The sequence below is a fragment of the Rhineura floridana genome, chromosome 3, assembly GCF_030035675.1.
Source record: "Rhineura floridana isolate rRhiFlo1 chromosome 3, rRhiFlo1.hap2, whole genome shotgun sequence".
NCBI lineage: Eukaryota > Metazoa > Chordata > Lepidosauria > Squamata > Rhineuridae > Rhineura > Rhineura floridana.
The window spans coordinates 171,710,387-171,730,403 of NC_084482.1; the positions used below are offsets into that span (position 1 = coordinate 171,710,387).

Genomic DNA, 20,017 nt, shown 5'->3' on the forward strand with positions numbered 1-20,017 from the left:
TCCAGAGAAATGATGAAGACATAGTATGAGCGTCCTTTGCTCTTCCCATTCTGAGAAGGAGCACAATTTTCTCAGAATGAAACAAATGTCCTCTGTCTGATTCACTAAGGATGCATCTTTCAATAGGGGACTGGAATCCCTGACTCTCATAAGTATATATGCTAGATCACTGTGAAGGCCTATATAGTCCAGCATCCTGTTTACTACCTATAGGAAACCTACAAAACAGGACATGGGTGCAACAGCACTCTCTCATGACCTGAGCAATCGTGAGCACACATGTGCACACACATAAATGCATCTTTAATCTCCATTCTTTACTTGAGTTTATTCCTCCTTTCACTTGGATGACAAAAATATGATAAATCCATAAAATACAATACTTTTAAGAACAGTAAAATAACAATACAGCAACAGATTTTTAAAAACAGCAAATCAGTCAATTAAAATGTGGGAGTGGCCGGCAGCAAGCTACATTTAAATACTATGAAGGGTTGGAAGAGGAGGACTGTCCCTGGCACCCAGCAGATATAAGAGCAGGTAAACATATCTGGTGAATGAGTTCCATAGTTTAGGTGCCACCACAGAAAAAGCTCTTTGTCCCGTAACCAGATGTTTCAGATCCAAAGGCACTTGGAGATCCAATGAGAATCTTAATTGGCAGGCAGGTTCATGTGGGGAAATGTGGTGCTCTCTTCCCTCCCATCTCTGTCTTTAGATGAGACCAGAAGTGTGGGCAGAGGAACACAAGTCATACACATTTCCTCCCTTTCAGTTTATCTGGAAAATCCAAAATCTTTGAATTTATTTATTAATTAAATTTAATAAATTGTAATGAATGAATGATGGCAAAATTAACACCTACCCATCTGTGATTGGATTTGGCATTTACCCATAGAAGGTTTGGGTGTACTCAAACATCCATATGGCATTCAGTGCTTAAATTATGAGCAATGCCATGAATTCAGCATGCTTCAATGTAAACCAGTGTTTACATTTTTCTTTCTTTCTTTTGCCTCCTTAAAGGACAATCAAGATGGCTCATCTAGTGAAGGAATTTTTGTCTCTAAAATAGCAGACAGTGGGCCTGCTGCCAAAGAAGGAGGACTGCAGATTCACGACAGGATTATTGAAGTAAGAACACTTTGTCGGATCATTTTTAATAGGCAGAGTTTCGTCTCTATTCTTTTGTATAAGGGATATTATACATCTCTGGCTTGGGAGAGTTGTGACATGGGTAGCAGAGGCTAGAAGACAGGGCAGCTCAAATATGCTTGACTTGCTTCAATGCTGACCTTCCTGGCTTTAGGTATAGTTCTTATCTAAATATAGAAGCCTGATTATGGAAGGTATGTGCATGTCCTGGCATTTTGAGAAGCTAGCATCTACTTGGTATGCTGCAGTTATTTCTTTCTGAAGCTGTTGGAGACATTCAAGTTATTTAGTTAAAACCATATGTGAAGACAAGTATCTGTTGTGAGAACTGTGACTTTATTTAGATTGGTTTCTAAGGCATTTTTTTTCAAGAGAACCAAAATGTTTTGAACAGATGATAAAGGACAGAAGCCTCTGTTAAGTGAGCCTTAAAGCACATTGTGATGAGCTTTCCTGAGAAATTCCTTGAAGGGTTACTGTGCACTCTGTTTTAGTTCATAGTCTGGAGTTCTTCCCATTTTCCTAACATTTTTTACTTCTTGAAAAAGTTGTTCCTGTTGTCAAGATCATTGCTTAAGATGATAGGTCGAGCTTTTTTCTCATTATTGTTAAGGATAATGTTTGATTTATGGAGCGGAAAGCAGTTAATTGCAGTTAATTGGCTATATTAGAGTTAGAATTTGTTGATTTTCTTTAATTGTTGTAAAAGCGGGAAAGTTAGGGGGACTATTGTTCAAAGAAAGATAAGTGCTACTTTTGTTGCCAAAGATAGCATGGAACAGCCAAGTTTCTTAAAGACATGGAATTCCTTTGCTCTTATGTTTTGCAAATGAGCAATAAACAGCTGTTAAGGATTTTCTTTTGGCAAAGGGTGATATATATTTGCTATAAAGTAAATTGTGTTCACAGTTTTTTGTAAGAGAAGAAAATATTATAGAGAATATTTTGTGCTACAAAGCATGTTTAAAAGAGCCAAGGAAATAAGACAGAGCACGCGCAGCTTTACAAATATTTCACCAGATTTAAAGTTTTAATCAATTATGAAGTAAAATACGAATTGTGCAATCCTTTCTGTGTAGAACGTTATAGAACTTTAGGACCTGAAACGATTTTCAAACCCTTCACTCATTCTTGAAGCAGTGGAACTTAGATGTTTATAAGTATTATATAGTTGATTAAGAAAAGAGTGTCATCTACAATCATGCTGTGCTATATGTAGAAGCAGCATGGAGGGATAGATATGTGCCATGAGAAGAAATAAAGTTGATAAAGCTGTATGTGAAACAAGATAAAATGGGTTCTAAATATTTCTTCTTGTCCTGAGTTAGACGTCTTGATCTCTCTTGAATAGGAAGATTCCTGACATTTCCCTTCTTAAGACTCTTCAAATGAAGGCTGAATACAGACAGTAGTCATTAGGTCCCCCCGCCTTCAGAATACTAAAGGCATTGTCTGCAGTATATACACTATCAGTATAATATGTGCATGATTACTTGTAAATATGTCCCATCATGTTCCCTGGGGCTTACAATCAGATTACAGTCTTAAGAGCTGAACAATATGTTATATTAAATGCATATTTGCATTTGTTTGTGTGTTGTTTGGAAACACCAATTGCAGAGCCCAACTTTGAGACAGTGGTGCAACTGGAGAGTGGTTTAATCCTTAGAGCAGGGGTGAGAACCTTTGACATTCCAGATGTTGCTGAGCTATAACTCTTATCATCCTTGGCCATTGGCCATGCTTGCTGGGGCTGATGGGAGCTGTAGTTTAGAAACATTTGAAGGGCCAGAGGTTCCCCACCCCTGCCTTAGAGTCTATGTTGCAATCTTAACAAAAATTACCTTCCACAAAGCTGCTTGCAAACAGCAGCATCAGAGGGAATTTTCATGAGGGGGAAAGTGTTAATCCCTCCCTTCACCCACATTGTGGTCACAATCTGGATTGGGATGCCAGAACTGCTTTTTAAAAACAAAAAATGCACGCACATCTGTGAGCACAATTTAATGCAATGTATTGTTTTCATCCATTGTGAAAAGATTCTGCAGGGTTTTTTAATGACTAAGGGCCAAACTATATATTATACTAAATATGTACCATGTGCAACATCTTTGAGTTTTCTTTAATTAATTACAAGTACTGATTTTTAGGCACCAGGCAAAGACCTTCCTCTTCACCCAGGCTTTTGGCCCTTAATGTGTGGTGATGTGGCTATTCCTGGCCTCTGTTACTGGGAAAAATCCAGTAAACATGTCCTTCAGACTTTTACGTTTGATGTGTTTTTAGGTTTTGATTGACTATTGTGCTTGTTTTGTGATTGATGCATTTTTAAGTTTTATTGATTGTGTGTGTTTTATCTGATTTTTGATGTAAGACGGTTTGGGTCACTTAGGTGAGAAAAGCATCTAATAAATATAGTAAGTACAGAGGGCCCTGATTCTGACCAGGATCACAGCATTTGTGGAGGAGAGGTTTATCTCTTCCCTCCCTAACCACAGTATGGACAACACACATTTCCTGGGCATGGTTACAAGGCTTACAAAACAAAAGTTCCTGTACGTGAGAGATGACTTTTGTTGAGATCACAGCTGGAGAAGACTGTTGTTAGGATCTCCCATGCCTGTAATTAAAGAAAAATTATGTAGCTTTATGCTGCCCATTTAACATAACATGGGGTTAGGCCCTCAGAATCCTGCCAAACCTAATTTGACCAGAAATGAGTGCAATGGAATAAATGAGTGTGTACACCATAAGAATGATGCCTCTGTTATAACATCTTTTTTGTTATGTGCCTTCAAGTCGATTACGACTTATGGCAACCCTATGAATCAGCGACCTCCAATAGCATCTGTTGTGAACAACTCTGTTCAGATCTTGTATGTTCAGGTCTGTGGTTTCCTTTATGGAATCAATCCCTTTCTTGTTTGGCCTTCTTCTTTTTCTACTCCCTTCTGTTTTTCCCAGCATTATTGTCTTTTCCAGTGATTCATGTCTTCTCATTATGTGTCCACACTATAATCTCAGTTTCATCATCTTAGTTTCTAGTGATAGTTCGGGTTTTATTTGTTCTAACACCCAATTATTTGTCTTTTTTGCAGTCCATGGTATGTGCAAAGCTCTCCTCCAACACCACGTTTCAAATGAGTTAATTTTTCTCTTATCTGCTTTTTTCACTGTCCAACTTTCACATCCATACATAGAGATCAGGAATACCATGGTGTGAATGATCCTGACTTTAGTGTTCAGCGATACATCTTTACATTTGAGGACCTTCTCTAGTTCTCTCATACCTGCCCTCCCCAGTCCTAGCCTTCTTCTGATTTCTTGACTATTGTCTCCAGTTTGGTTAATGACAGTACCAAAGTATTGATAATCGTTGACAAATTCAATGTCCTCGTTATCAACTTTAAAGTTACATAAATCTTCTGTTGTCATTCCTTTAGTCTTTTTGACATTCATCTGTAGTCCTGCTTTTGTGCTTTCCTCCTTAACTTTTATCAGCATTCGTTTCAAATCATTACTGGCTTCTGCTGGTAGTATGGTATCATCTGCATATCATCAATTATTGATATTTCACACTTCCTTCATTTTGGTCCAATCCCGCTTTCCGTATGATATGTTCTGCATATAGATTTAAACAAATAGGGTGATAAAATACACCCGTCTCACACCCTTTCTGATTGGGAACCAATCGGTTTCTCCATATTCTGTCCTTACAGTAGCCTCTTGTCCAGAGTATAGGTTGCACATCAGGACAATCAGATCCTATGGCACCCCCATTTCTTCTAAAGCATTCCATAGCTATTCATGATCTGTACAATCAAAGGCTTTGCTGTAATCTATAAAGCACAGGGTGATTTCTTTCTGAAATTCCTTAGTCTGTTCCATTATCCAACGTATGCTTGCGATATGTTCTCTGGTACCTCTTCACGTTCTAAATCCAGCTTGGACATCTGGCATTTATTTATTTATTAATTATTTGATTTATATCCCGCCCTTCCTCCCAGCAGGAGCCCAGGGCAGCAAACAAACGCTAAAAACACTTCAAAACATCATAAAAAGACCTTAAAATACATTAAAACAGAACAACATTAAAAACATTTTTTAAAAAAGCTTTAAAAACATCGCCATATATGGTAAGAGCCTTTGTTGTAGAATCTTAAGCGTTACTTTACTTGCATGGGATATTAAGGCAATAGTTCGATAATTGCTTCATTCCCTGGGATCCCCTTTCTTTGGAATTGAGATGCATACTGAATGCTTCCAGTCTGTGGGCCATTGTTTAGTTTTCCATATTGACAATTTTTTGTCAAAATTTGGACAGATTCAGTCTCAGTACCTTGTAGCAACTCTATTGGTATGTCATCTGTTCCTGGTGATTTGTTTCTTCCAAGTATTTTAAGAGCAGCTTTCACTTCACATTCTAAAATTTCTGGTTCTTTATCAGACGGTTCCTCCATGAATGAATCTGTTGTCCTGGGATCTCTTTTATTGAGTTCTTCAGTGTATTGCTTCCATCTCCCCCTGTGTGTTCCCCTGTTGTTTATTCAGCATCCCTACTCTTGGTTTAAACTTCTCTTTAATTTCTCTAATCTTTTGGCATAGGGCTGTTGTTCTACCCTTTTTCTTGTCCTGTTCTATTTCTATACAATAACTGTTGTAATAATTCTCTTTGTCACTACATACCAGTCGCTGTATTGTTGCATTTAGGGTTCTAACTGTGTTTCTATCTCCTTTTGCTTTTGCTTTCCTTCTCTCTTTAACCATTTTAAGAGTTTCTTCAGTCATCCATTGAGGTCTTTCTCTCTTTTTAACTTGAGGTATTGCCTTTTTGCATTCTTCCCTGATAATGTCTCTGACTACACTCCATATTTCTTCTGGTTCTCTGTCAACCTAAGTTTAAAGCCTCAAATCTGTTCCGTCTTAAACTTTCTTAAAAATGATCGACTACAGTAGCATGACCTTATGCATATTACTCAGAAAAAAAAGTCATTGAGTTCACTGGCTCCTATTCTCAGGAATAAAATTTGTTTAATTCAGTGGGACCTATTATTGTGATTTTAGGACTGGAGCTATAGTCTCCAATTCTGCTGGAACACAGGGATGTTAATAATTCCAATGGATACCTTCCTACTCAGGACAGATAGATTTGACAAACATCTTTTCATCATATTTGAGTGTAGGGGCTTGATAAAAATAAAACAGCAGTCAATATGGCAGTACAGGTGTGTTGCCTTTTACTAAGGAGAAGCTTGTAAACCACTACACAATTTTATGTGTACTGATTAGCTTTGGTCCATACATGCCCACCTCTATGGTTACCAAGCTCACATTATTGAGTGATACCCATGGAACAGAAAAGGAATATCTCTACAAATTAAGGGCAGTTTACATGTGCTGTTTTATTAACAGGTGGTGATGATTTTGCTGAAAGCTTGTAAGACTTACACAATTAGCGCCTTAAAAGAGTATGGAGTGACCAAAGAGTAGAGTTAGAATTTTGTGTGCGTACAGCAAAATGTTATAAGAATAGTGGTCCTAGGAGAAAACCAAGCTAGTCATTTTATTAGCATTATCATCAATTTCCTGCATGTGTCCAGTCCTGCACAAATCTTCAGGCTTCAAAGGCTCGTGATGCCTATATAAGTTACCTTCTGTGCATTGTGATAGTCTTAGTAGGAAGAGGGAGCTTGAGATAGTTGAATGTTTGAACTGTGTTTTATCTCTTTAATGTCCAAACACATTAACGCTGTCTGAACTCCCTCACAGAATCCAATCTAATGTCTGAGGGCAAAGATGCATTTCAAAGGTGACCTTGTCCAGCTGGAAAGAATGTGGAGCTAAGAAATTGTGATGTCACTGTAGTTATTAATGAATTGACAAAGGTGTCTTCTGCTGAGCAATTGATACATATTTTATATTTATTGATCTGGGTTCTAGTTTTATCACCGTGGCTAACTAGCAGTGTGGAGATCGCAATCCAGTGTGTAGAATGGCAAGATGAAGCACTATCTTTCAAATAGCAAGATGCAGTTCGGGTTCCACTGAATGCATCAGCAGTTGTTGTGTGTGGAAATCAAAATCTCTGATGTCTGTAGATTTTATTGCAGCTGCATATAAAGTAAGGCTGTTTAAAAGTACACATAGCAACAGCTTTGCCTGGTTTAATGCCTGCTTTTCCATGAACATGCCTATCTGGCATACTTCACTCCTCCACACTAGTGTGCATTATATTCAAAGTGCGGATTGTGGTTTGTTTCACTAAAAAAGGTCACAGTCTGTAAACCAAGCACAACTCTAGGTCATGGTTTGTTTAGAGTGAAGCAAGCCGTAAGATCTAGTTCTGGATACAATACTAAGCCAGGGATCATGGCTTGTTTCTCCCTGCACTAGGAAGGAGAAAGTGACTTAGACTGGTGTGTTCAAGATAAGCCATTAAGTATGCACGGTTGCAAACTTTAATCTATTTAATTGGTATTGTTGCACGCCTACCCCAATCTCCGAGCGGTGAGATTTTGGGGGTCCCTGCGCTTGCCCAGGATTTGGTTTCCTTGGGAAAAATATCAACGGAGACTGCAGTGTTTTTTTTTAAATATGGTTTGTTTATTTACCCACATTCCAACCTGAGCTCAAGGATGGAGGGGTTCAAGGCATCAGCAGTCCAATACCCAGCTTTCTCATCTGGGTTGCAGGAGGCACCCCAAAGGCCATGTTGCAGAGAGCCAGTCTCTCTCTGCCTGCCTTCCAGTTCCCAGCAGTTTTCTAGCCACACTAAAAACTACAAGCACAACTTCTGCTGGCCGCTAGGGGTGGGGTGGGGAGGCTCCCCTGCAGAGTTTAAATGACAAAAGGGTCTCCCTGGCCCATTCACCATTGCTAGGCAACTGATTGGCCCATTATATTACCTGGCCAACCTATTTGGTTAACAAAAGACTCATTTGACCAGCAGAGAGTTCCGCATTCCAAGGCACAGGATTCCAAATCAGAGGCTGGAAAGGCGACCCACAGGAATCATCCATCCCAACCCCCATGCTCATAACAGTATGCTGATTAACTAAAGGCAAGTTGTGATATTCTGGAAGACTGCAGAGCCTATACATTATGTGGAAATGGAATACTACCAGATCTACTTCTGGGCACTTCAAAGGTACAAATATAAAATCTGCAAAATGACACTATGATTTGAGACTAATCCTCTTTATATCCAAGTTGGTGGCCATCACTACATTTTGAGAGCAAATTCCTTAGTTTAACTAAGTGCTGTTTCAATTCCCTATAGTAAATCTCCTATTAATTACAGTTCTATTAAATAAATGACCTTAATTCTTCAAGGGCATTAATTTAATATAATAATCTGTATAATATCAGCCAGAAAACGATACCTTGTTGGTACTTTCAAAATAATGTTCATATATTCACTTGCGGTTTAGGAACATACTTATAGCCAGCAGATATTTCTATCAAACCTTAAAAAGCAGGGAAATTGGGCAGCTATAGTGAATGCACCAGGGTAGCAGGAGACCTGACCACCTCTCGGATATATATTGTACTGCCCTACAAATTTGTCAAAATGCAAACACAATTTGGGTTGGTCTTTCACAGTCCGCAATCCACTTCCTGTGTAGCTGGGAAGAACTGGGCAACATGTGCCTCTGAGCATATGGTGGGTGAAGGGGGAGGAGGAGGGGATTGGAAAGTGTTGGGGATGGGGAGGGAAGGAGCAAGAGGGAGGGTATAGGAGGGAGGAGGAGGGGAGGGCAGGTTTGATTATTTGCATGCTGTTTGAGTTTAGTGGGATTTCCTCCTGTACAATTAGGCTTAGTATAGGTGAAACTGACCTGGGGAACAGGCAGGAAGGGGAGGAGAAGGGAGGAAAGGGGAGGGGAGGAGAGGAGATTGGATGGGTGGGCACTGGACAGAGGGGAAGCCCCTTTCCTTTCCAAAAGGAAAACATTGCAAACAGCATCATTCTTTTTCAGGGTTTCCCCCACCTTTTTATTCTACAGCAACCACATGTAGACTCCCACCCAAATTTAAACCAAAGCTGTCCCTGGCCACATCCACAGCAGACTTTTATTTCACTTTAGACAGTCATGGCTTTTCCCAAAGAATCCTGGGAAGTGTAGTTAGTGAAGGGTGCTGAGAGTTGCTAGGAGACACCCTGTTCTCCTCACAGACCTTCAGTCAGAGCAGCTGACTGTTAAACCCCTCTGGCCACTGGAGCTCTGTCAGTGGAATAGGAGTCTCCTCTTAGCACCCTACACTTCCCAGGATTCTTTTGGGGAAGCCATGACTGTCTAAATTGAAATAAAGGCCTGGCCTGGCTGTGGCCACCTGATTAGGCAAGCCCAGCAGCTGTGAGTCTGGCTTTTAGAACACTGACAGATGGTACTTAATGAGCATGCCCAACATTATCTTTGAGTTCAATGCTAAATTTCTTAAATTAATTAAAAATCAGCTGTGCTTTTTTAAAACTTTAAACTGCAGAAGATGAAGGTCAGAGTATGGGGCAAAGTCAGTAATAGGATTACATGTACTCTGTGAACATAGCTGATTTTTAATGAATTCCAACAGATTATGAGAACTCTGGCAGAAAAAGTCCAAAAGGGATCTCTTCTCTTGATTCTGTCTGACTGTTTTGTGTATCGCCATGAACGTTTCTGAATTCAAGGACTATAAGTTTTGTAAGGTTTTGTTTTGAAATGAGTTTATGGGAAGCATTAGCATGGTGTGGGGGTATTTTCGATTTAACATTGCGGAATGCAAAAAATCCACGCTGGCTCTTGTGGCTGTATAATTTGAAAAGGTGAATATTATCTCATAGATGAAAACATCATATATGCCATTATTTAACCAAAAGTAGCAAGCAACCGCAAAGGGCAGATGTGACATGAAACAAATTAAAAGCAAGAAAAAGACTCTAATGACACAATCCAGATATAACGAAGAATTCTGAAGCATGCTGGTTTCAGTGGGAGAATTAGTGCTTACATCTCTTGCACTAAAATTAAAGAGTTAAAAATGCTTACCTTTGCTTAGATCGCACCTTAAATGATCAGACCTTTATCATTGCCTCCTGTTACCAACATAAGTGGGTTCAAATTATGGAATGATTCTGTCTTGATAGTTGAATCATAATTATGGTGAAGTCGTGTCACCAAATATACAGTGATGTCAGAATGATAATTATAAATGTTGTAAGTGAAAACATTCAGAATGAAATGCATGAAAAAAACCCAAGTGTACTGATGTACACAGACCACAAGAACGAGTCATGAGGGTTAAAAATCACTTACGCCTGAAAAGTACAACGTTTGAAAACATGATGTACAGTATCTCTCTCTCCCCCTCTCTCTGTTATCCACAAGCACACAAGTTTTTCAAAATGTATTATTTTAAAAACTAGAAGGCAATGATTGATTTAAGGTTCTTTTCAATCTCCAGAAACACAGCTTAGTACAGCACTGCACCACTGATTGACTGAAGGTAGCATAAATCATATAACTCAGGAATAAAAAAAGCCTGTTTATATGTAAATATTTCCCTCCCCATGTTATGTTTCAACAAGCCTTTTAAGTTGAGACCTTATCCCAGTCTGCGTCTGTGTTGGAATTTCTTGTTAATATGTTTTTAAACATTTTTAAAAAACAATATGTATGTAACCTTTTTTTTTTTTATAAGATGTCTTGGAAGCTTTTAAAAAATATTTTTAAAGATGTTTTGTATTAATGTATTTTAAAGGCTGTTTTTATATTTTATAGTGTTTTTAGTGCTTTTGTTTGCCGCCCTGGGCTCTTGCTGGGAGGAAGGGCAGGATATAGATGAAATAATTAAATAAATAAATAAAATGTGGTAGGTTAGATTTTGGTTTGAGATCATATTGTTCGTAGGGACAAGGATTGTATTTGAACTATTAACAGTGTTTGCAAAAAAGAGCAGAATGTTCATATCTGAGCTAAAGCCTAGATGTTGCAAACTGACAGATGATGAAACAGAAAAGTAATAGATTTATAACAAGAAAAATCTGTAGGCCAGAGTGAAAGCAGGTCCATTTCCCCCCTTTAAAAATGTATTCTCTAGGTTGAAGCAGTCTTAGATATTGCTTTAGTCCAACTTGAAGAAAACAAAAAGAAAAACCAAACAGAGTTTTGCTAGACTTAAAACAAACAATGGAGTTGTAATTGAATCTTCTTCATTATTATATTTCAGTTCCTATCTGCACAAAAAGGGAGAAAATCAACTTGTGACAAGAAAAAAAATCCAAACAGAGAGAATACTGTTCTCCAGCAGAAATGGTCGTATTAAACATCTATTTTTAAAGATACAACTGAAGTAGAGCACCTGGAAGCCAAGCCTTAGATGGGGACCTTTCACAGATTAACAGCAGTCCATATTATACTCAGTTTAATAGAAAATTCACAGCATGTAGATTCATTGTGTGCCAGGGGCATTTTACTTCCACAGGGACTTAGAAATATCTCTCTCATGGATCTATTTAAATAAGAAAAGATGTAATTAGGCATCCACAGAAGTCTCCAAAAAGCCATGGATAAATGAGAGTCTTTTATGACCAGAACGTATAAGTTTTGTAACTTTGCAGGACTGTCCCCTCCCCAACTCTTCCCCCCCTTCCCCCAGCATTATAAATTGGAAATAACACATAATGGCAGAAGTTCTAATCTGTAAGGATTAAATTGGTATTTGAAAAGGCTGGTCACCTATTGAAGGCAAACTTGGCATTGGTTAGTCATTCAGTTTGTAAGGCTTTTATTTATTTATAATATAGGAAATTCAGTCTGAGTGCCTAATGTAGCAAACACAGCACCCCCAAAGAACAAGAGGGTCCCAGGCTATGGTCTGAAGGCACATAAGGCCAGCACCCTGATGAAGCTAAGCAGGGTCAGGTGTGGTCAGTGCCTGGATGGGAGACCGCCTGGGAACCATATGTAAAGCCGCCTTGGGTTTCTATCATGAAAAGAAAGGCGGTGTAGAAACGTAATAAATAAATAAATAAATAAGAGGGGAGGTACCAGTACACTTGGGGGAACTCAAGCTGGCAAAAGTACAAAAAAAGTACTAAAAAATCCTAAGGGGACAGCCCTCCGAACACTCACTAAGCATGCTCAGTGGACATGGAATGCTTGGGGGGAGGGCAGAAGATGGAAAGGAATATTGTGGATGAAGGCACAGGCTCTTGACTGGACAGAACTCCACATTGCAACATTTTGTTTCAGGTCCCATTTGTTACAATTTTTTTATACCACCCTTCAGTTATATTCCTAAATCTGGTAGGAGCTGGTTTCACTTACTGCACAAAGTGTGCATGGGTTCAAAACTTGTAATCATGTAGAAGGAAATCAAGCCTGGGTGTTCTATATCCATTTATTAAAATATAACTTTGCATGGCACATTTGCTTATGATAAACAAGTATTTGCATGTGTCTCAGTCTCCTCCCCAGAAATCAGACCAGGCAAAGAAACAGACCTTTCTAGTTGTGCCTCCCAACTGCTTTCCTCCCCATGCTCCCCAAAATCATACCATGCCAACAATGGGAAAAATGCCGAGGAGTTCAGACCTTGTAAATGAGATTTTTCAATTTGTCTGTAGATACTAAAAGGGACTAACAGTGCTACTGTGTGTACTGAAGTGCTGCTGAATCTCATACTGCTGAATCCATGAGTTCACTGTTGTTAACACTGCCAACCTTGGTATTAAAAATACACAGAATGTTCGTGGATGTACTGTTCAGTTTACTCCCATCATAATGTTGAGAGATCCAACACCCATAAAGCGACCTGACGTTTCTTGACCATAACATTAATAAGTATTTCATGAAGGCATCTACAGTTAGTAGAGTTGTCATCTAGCATCTTTGAAAGTAGGTCTGGGGTTAAATTCTGAGATTCAGTCAAAATAAGTTCAGTTTCTAGAATTACAGTAGGGCCCCGCTTTACAGCACTTTGCTTTACAGCAATTTGCTAATACAACTGTCTCAATTAGATGCAAGTCCTACTCATATAGCCATTGTTCCGCTTTTACAGCTGTTTTCAAGCATTGTGCACCATTCTATTCAATGAGTTCCGCTTTACAGCGGTTTTCGCTTTACAGCGGGGGTCCGGAACATAACCCGCCAAATGAGTGGGGCCCTACTGTACAGGCTGACAGTGCAATCTTGTACTTCTACTTCTTCCTTAGAAGCTCCATTGAGAGACTTGCTCCCAGACAAGTTTGTATAAGATTGCCTAAATAACTGGAAGTTACATACTTTTTGATGAATCCGTAACACATTTATCCAGAAAGCCTCTAAATATGTTTCGTTCTTTTGTGCCAAACAATCTCTTATAACCTTGGGGAGTACACAGTAACCTTTTCATACTAATGATAGCTTAGAATGTGAATGTTGACTCCTCACATCACGTATGTTATATTGAAGTTCTATTGAATACCATGGATCAGAAATATATGCATACACAAATGTAACATTGAGTCTAGAAAACATATGGTGGAATGTAACTGCATGTGGGAAAATGCATGTGCAACAACAACTAGGACAGATTTAACTGAACAATTAAGACAGCAATTAACAGGAGTGCAGAGAACTGAATGAATTTCAGTTCAGGCAAGTGATTTTTTCCTTTGGTGGAAAATGAAATTAACAGCAAAAGTAATCCAGTGATTTCACACACACCTATATTGGATATTTATTTATTTCATTAATTTATACCCCACTTTTCTTTCTGTGATAGAAAGACTAGGCGGCTTACATATGGTTCCCAGGTGGCCTCCCATCCAGGCACTGACCAGACTCGACCCTGTGGTGGCCTCATGTGCCTTCAGACCATAGCTTGGGACCCTTTCTGTTGTTAGCACAAGATAAAATACTTTTGAACAGTGCTAATAAAGTACCATCTAAATTGTGCTACATTGAGTTTATAAACATACATCTGAGATACTGAGTGTATAAAAATCTAAGGATTTAATTTTTCACATCTGGATTAGTTCCTTTAATGTTATATAATTCCCTGTTCAGTTTTCCATATTTGAAGCCAAAACCATCATGCTTTAACTGTTGGATTTTAATTTGTGAGCCTGAATATTCTTTTTGAGACTCTACAGAGCAAACACTTCAGAGGTCTTTATCTGTAGTATCATTTTGGAGTTCATGCATATCACAATAATTGGGCAATCAGGCACAATCATCCTTAATTTATTACATGTGCAGTAAATTACCATGTCAGTTGTATGAAGTGATATGAATAAAATTAGTGCAAATCAGTTAAAAAGTTATTAAATATTCCAAGCACTGCTATTCATAATGTATTTAAATATATATTTCATTTTATTTAAAAACTTGGAATTCTGCAAGTGCATTTAGATCAGTGTAAATAGTAACTAGACTCCTGAGTTTAGTGCAAACTTAGGTAGATTTTGGCAGAACTGAGTTCAAATATGTATTGTTCTGTTCATATATATGTTGCATGTTTACTATATGGGTATAATCTTAAAATTTCTGTAGTTCATTCATAGTTGTATAACAACAAAACCAAATGTCATTCCTAAGTACAATATTCTGTTAATGATGTTTAAGAAGTATGCAATCAAGAGGGTTAGAAATGGGTTAGGTTGCACATTATACAGCCACAAGAGTGGCTGTATACTATAGTCAGCATGGATTTTTCGCATTCTGCAATGTTAAATTGAAAACACCCCCATGCCATTCTGATGCTTCAGAAACGCTTGCTTAACAACCTTCTAAATTGTCATGGCTATACACAAAACAGTCAGAGAATTGAGAGTTCAAAGTGTAACAACAAGAGAAAAAAAACAGATCCCTTTTGGACTTTTTTCTGTCAGAGTTCTTATAATCGGTTGAAATTCATTAAAAATCAGCCATGTTCACAGAGTACCTGTCATCCTATTACTGACCTTGCCCCATACTCTGACCTTCATCTTTTGCAGTTTGAAAGTTTAAAAAATGCCTGGCTGATTTTTAATTAATTTAAGAAATTTAGCATTTAACTCAATGATAAGGCCGGGCATGCTTGGTAAGAACCATCAGCGTTCTAAAAGCCAGACTCACAACTGCTTGGCCTGCCTAATCAGGGGGCCACACCCAGGCCAGGCCTTTATTTCAATTTAGACAGACATGGCTTCCCCCAAAGAATCCTGGGAAGTGTAGTTTGTGAAGGGTGCTGAGAGGAGACTCCTATTCCACTGACAGAGCTCCAGTGGCCAGAGGGGTTTAACAGTCAGCTGCTCTGATTGAAGGTCTGTGAGGGGAACAGGGCATCTCCTAGCAACTCTCAGTACCCTTCACTAACTACACTTCCCAAGATTCTTTGGGAGAAGCCATGACTGTCTAAAGTGAAATAAAGATCTGGTGTGAATATGGCCAGGGACAGCTTTGGTTTAAATTTGGGTGGGAGTCTACATGTGCCTGCTGTAGAATAAAAAGGTGGGGGAAACCCTAAAAAGAATGATACTGTTCACAATGTTTTCCTTTTGGAAAGGAAAAGGGCTTCGTCTCTGTCCAGTGCCCATCCACCCAATACCCTTCCCTCCCCCAGGTCAGTTTCAGCTATCCTAAGCATGATTGCACAGGAGTAAATCCCACTAAACTCAGAAAGCATGCAAATGATCAAACCTGTCCTCCCCTCCTCCCTATTGCCCCTTCCCTCCCCCTTCCTTCATCCCTCCCTTCCTCTCCCCATCCCCTTCCAATTCCCTCCTTCCCCCTCCTCCTCCTCCCCTTCCTCTCTGCCCTCGGCCCTCCCCCTTCTGCTCCCTCATGGTCAGTTTTACCTATGCTAGGACTACAACCTGGGAGGCCAGGGTTCAAATCCAGTGGCGTCACTAGGGGGGTGCGGGGGGTGCGGACCACACCAGGTGACCCCATCAGAGGGGGGTGACTCTCAGCTTTAATTTTTTAAAAAAATTAAGTTTCTAGGTGGTCCGGTTCTCGAGATATACATAAAAACGTCAGCTGCCCCCGTTAAATCTTTTTTTAAACTACTGTATCGCACGTCGTAGCTTTAACCCCACCCGTTCAGGATTGCAGCCAATCAGTGAAGTGTTTGTTTGACATGTGGCAGTGTCTAGTAAACCTCATTGCAAGGTCAGAAAATGGTGGTTCCCCCCCCCCCGTTTATCTGAAAATCTCATAAATTGGGTAAGTATATATATTTCAGTTTTTTCCCCTCTTATGTGTAGGAGTCAGATCCTGGGCAGTGTTTTGAAAACCTTCCCAATACTTGCTTTTGTGGGGGTAAAAGCATTGCTAATCCCATATCTCCAGAGTAAATCCCATTGAATTCAATAGGATTTACTTTTGAATAGACTTGGTTATGAATGTGCTGAAAATCAATGGGACTTTGGAGTGAATGTAAAAAAGAATTGTGTTTGTGTTGTCTTTCTGTCCCTCCCTCCTCCAGTCCTATTTTAAAGCAAGTAGGCAGGGCTTACTTAGGTATTACAGTTTTTATTCTGTAGGAAACTAATACTGATTTTTTAAAAACTAATACTGATTTTTCTGCAATGACCAACTGGTTTGACAATAAACTACTATATGGGCTGTATGTATTTATACATCTGCAGTGTGTGTGTGTAGTCTTTCCAACACCCCTGTGAGGTAGGGTTGGAAACCAAGGCAGCTCACAACAAGAAATAAAGCCATTTAAAATCCAATAACCATAAAGCAAGAATAAACAGTTGGAAAACAGCCTAAAGAGGCATGATTCTGAATTTTGGGTTGGGTGAATGAAGTTTATTTATTTATTTATTATGTGATTTATATCCTGCCCTTCCTCCCAGTAGGAGCCCAGGGCAGCAAACAAAAGCACTAAAAGCACTTTAAAACATTATAAAAACAGACTTTAAAATATATTAAAACATCTTTGAAAATATTTTTAAAAGCTTTAAAAAAAACATTTTTTTTTTTAAAAAAAGAAGGCTTAAGAACATATTAAAAAGCAATTCCAACACAGACTCAGACTTGGATAAGGTCTCAACTTAAAAGAACAAGTTGAAAGAACAAGTTCCTTATCACTTGAGGCTGTAGTTCTCTGCACACTTCCCAGTTTGAGTAAGCCCCATTGAATACATTGGGACTTGCTTCTGAGTAAACAAACATCGGATTGCACTATAAATATATTTAAAGATTGTGTAATTCATAAACATATTTGATAGTCATGTTTATATAAATATTTCTTCATACTGTGTCCCAATAAGTATTTGATTTCATACTATGGTTGTAGATGATGTTTTCCTCTACATTTTAAGTGTGCCCTTCTTCCTGGGGGTGGTCATGGTTCTCCGTTGTTTTCATCCTGAGGGGAGGATAGGCTGAGAGATGGTGAGTAGCACATTTAAGGTCTTTTCACCTCCCCCCCTTTTTTATTTGTATTTATTTTATATTTCTCCAATATCTTCCCCTGGCTGTTTTTATGTATTTTAAATATTTTTAGATTAAATAAATAGGAAATCATAATTATGAACCTCCCTAAAAGCAATTTACCTATCCTTATGTTTTGGCAAAGTGATGGTGTGAAGGCATGCTGGTAGAACAAGAGACCATGTTTGAGGCATGTTATAAGGTGTTTGAGGACTTTGTCACACATTACTTTTTGAGACCAGTAGATTCATGTTGGAAAGAACACGTGCACATATTGAGTGGTGGCTTGGGTGCTGTTTTTTCAGTCTACGCTACGTGTGTAGTGAAGGTGATACATCATCTGGCAGCTAGCTTCATAACGTGAGAATGAAAAACATTTGGATCACCATTCACTTGTTTACTTTTCTCATTATTGAGACCACTTCATATATTACTTTTTCATACACAGAAATTTAATCTTTGTATAGCAAAAAGTATTTTGTAAAATGTGAAGGATAGTGGCTGCCCAGTCAGTATAACCACTGTACAAGATCTACTCAGCCACTGTAATTACCTTTTTGTTTTGAGTGCCCTTTTTTCTGGGTCTTGGTTCAGGTGTGTATGCAACTTTGATGTGCTTATGGAAGGGGTGTGGAAGTAGTGCCCCCCCAAGTGTGGAGGGTTGGACAAATATTGTGTTATGGAAAACCAAAGTCTGTGTGAAAGTACATATTTGGGAATGCCATCAGTGTAATCCTAAACACACTTAATAAATAATGTTGAACTTGCACGTCACAAAATATATTACGGTCATGTCCATAAGCACCAGGAGGGTAGTTGCCCAGGGGATCTTAGTCCCTCTGCTTTTTTGGGAGCAGGGTCCCTATGTCTCCAAGCATCCTACAGTCAGCATGAAAAGGGAGTGTGTTAGTCACTGAGAAGAGTCTTCTGATATGCTTCCTTGCCTTTTCTGCAGATTGGAGCCAATCAGAGTGAAAGGAGGTGAATCAGCCAGTAAGAAGACTCTTCTCAGTTGCTAATGCTCTCCACTTTCATGGTGATTGGCTCCTATAGATGTTTGTTGTTGTGAGAGAATGCGTTAACAAAGATCTCATTCTTAATCCAGGAGCAAAAAAGGGTGTACGTGGCTGTAACTATCATGAAGGGACCCTGCAGCTCTGAATTTTCTACTAAACAACTGATAAATACCTATGTAACTTTGTGTCTGGAGACTTATTATTAAAAATCACTTTCCATAATTGTAAGGAGGTATGTCCACACGCATGCATCCCAGGCACCTAAATGAGGGGAGAGAGCAGCATAGGGACATAAGCAGGTGTCTTATTCCAGGGGTTCCGAAACCTTTCTTCTACATAGACCACTTGAAAATTGCTGAGGGTCTGAAAGTATCTGAAAATTTACTATGGGCATATGCAAGATAATTAACTCCCATTAGTAATAAGAGCAAGAATTTGAGCTGTGCGTATGATATTGTAATTTAAAGGTGTAATTTTAATTTTGCTAGTTGTTTATGCCACTACTATTGCCATTACATTCAGTGGTATATGGGAGTTACGATTTACGAGTGACATTAGTACAAAAAACATTACTAAGGATTCTGTATGGTCTGGTACAGGAGGAGGTCCATGGGGGTGACACCATGAGTTACCGCACCAGGTGACACCAACCCTAGTGACGCCACTGTTCAAATCCCCACACAGCCATGAAGCTCACCGGGTGACCTTGGGCCAGTCACTGACTCTCAGTCTCACAGGAAGGCAATGGGTAAACCACCTCTGAATACCTCTTACCATCAAAACTCTTCATAAGGTCACCATAAGTCAGAAACAACTTGCAGGCAATCCATTTCATTTTCAAGCATGATTGCATTGGAGTAACTCCCATTGATCCCATTGCAAATGATCAAACCTGCCCTCCTTTTCCCTCCCATCACCTCACTTTTGCCCCTTCCCCCCTTGCCCCCTTCCAATCTCCTCCTTCCCCCTCCCACTCCTTCTGCTTCCCTCTTTCCTCTTCTTCCTTCCCTCTACTCTCCCGTCCTCCTCCTCTCCCCATGGTCAGTTTTACCTATCCTAGCCATGATTGCACAGGAGTAAATCCCAGTGAATTCAATAAGCATGCAAATGATCAGACCTGCCTTTCTTCTCCTTACTTCCTCCTCTCCCTTCCTCCTCCCCTGCCCACTCCAGGCTTCCCTTCCCATGGTCAGTTTTACCTATCCTAAGCATGAGTGCAGGGGAGTAAGTCCCACTGAACTCAATAAGCATTTCTTACTTCCCGGATTAAAAAACAGAGAAATTCACTAAAAAGCAAAAAACCTTGCAGTTTAAGAAGGTACCTATAGCCAACAGATACTTCTATCAAACTTTAAAAAGCAGGGAAATTGGGCAGCTGGTGATGTGTACACATTATGAGACTTTTCCTGCTGGTAAAATGTACACATCTTTAAAAACTATAACTACCATTTTTCT

At 39.2% G+C, this 20,017-nt stretch overlaps 1 protein-coding gene across 4 annotated transcripts in view; it reads left to right on the plus strand.

Moving 5' to 3' along the window:
• Positions 1-20,017, plus strand: part of PDZRN3 (PDZ domain containing ring finger 3) — a 284,005-nt gene that overhangs the window by 17,123 nt on the left and 246,865 nt on the right. For 2 of the 4 annotated variants that reach the window (XM_061618594.1, XM_061618593.1), the window contains one exon: positions 1,027-1,134. In XM_061618594.1, coding sequence (XP_061474578.1) covers positions 1,027-1,134 — 108 coding nt within the window. Of the gene's footprint in view, positions 1-1,026; positions 1,135-20,017 lie in introns of those variants that run through there. The other 2 variants (XM_061618595.1, XM_061618597.1) reach the window with 1 other exon arrangement.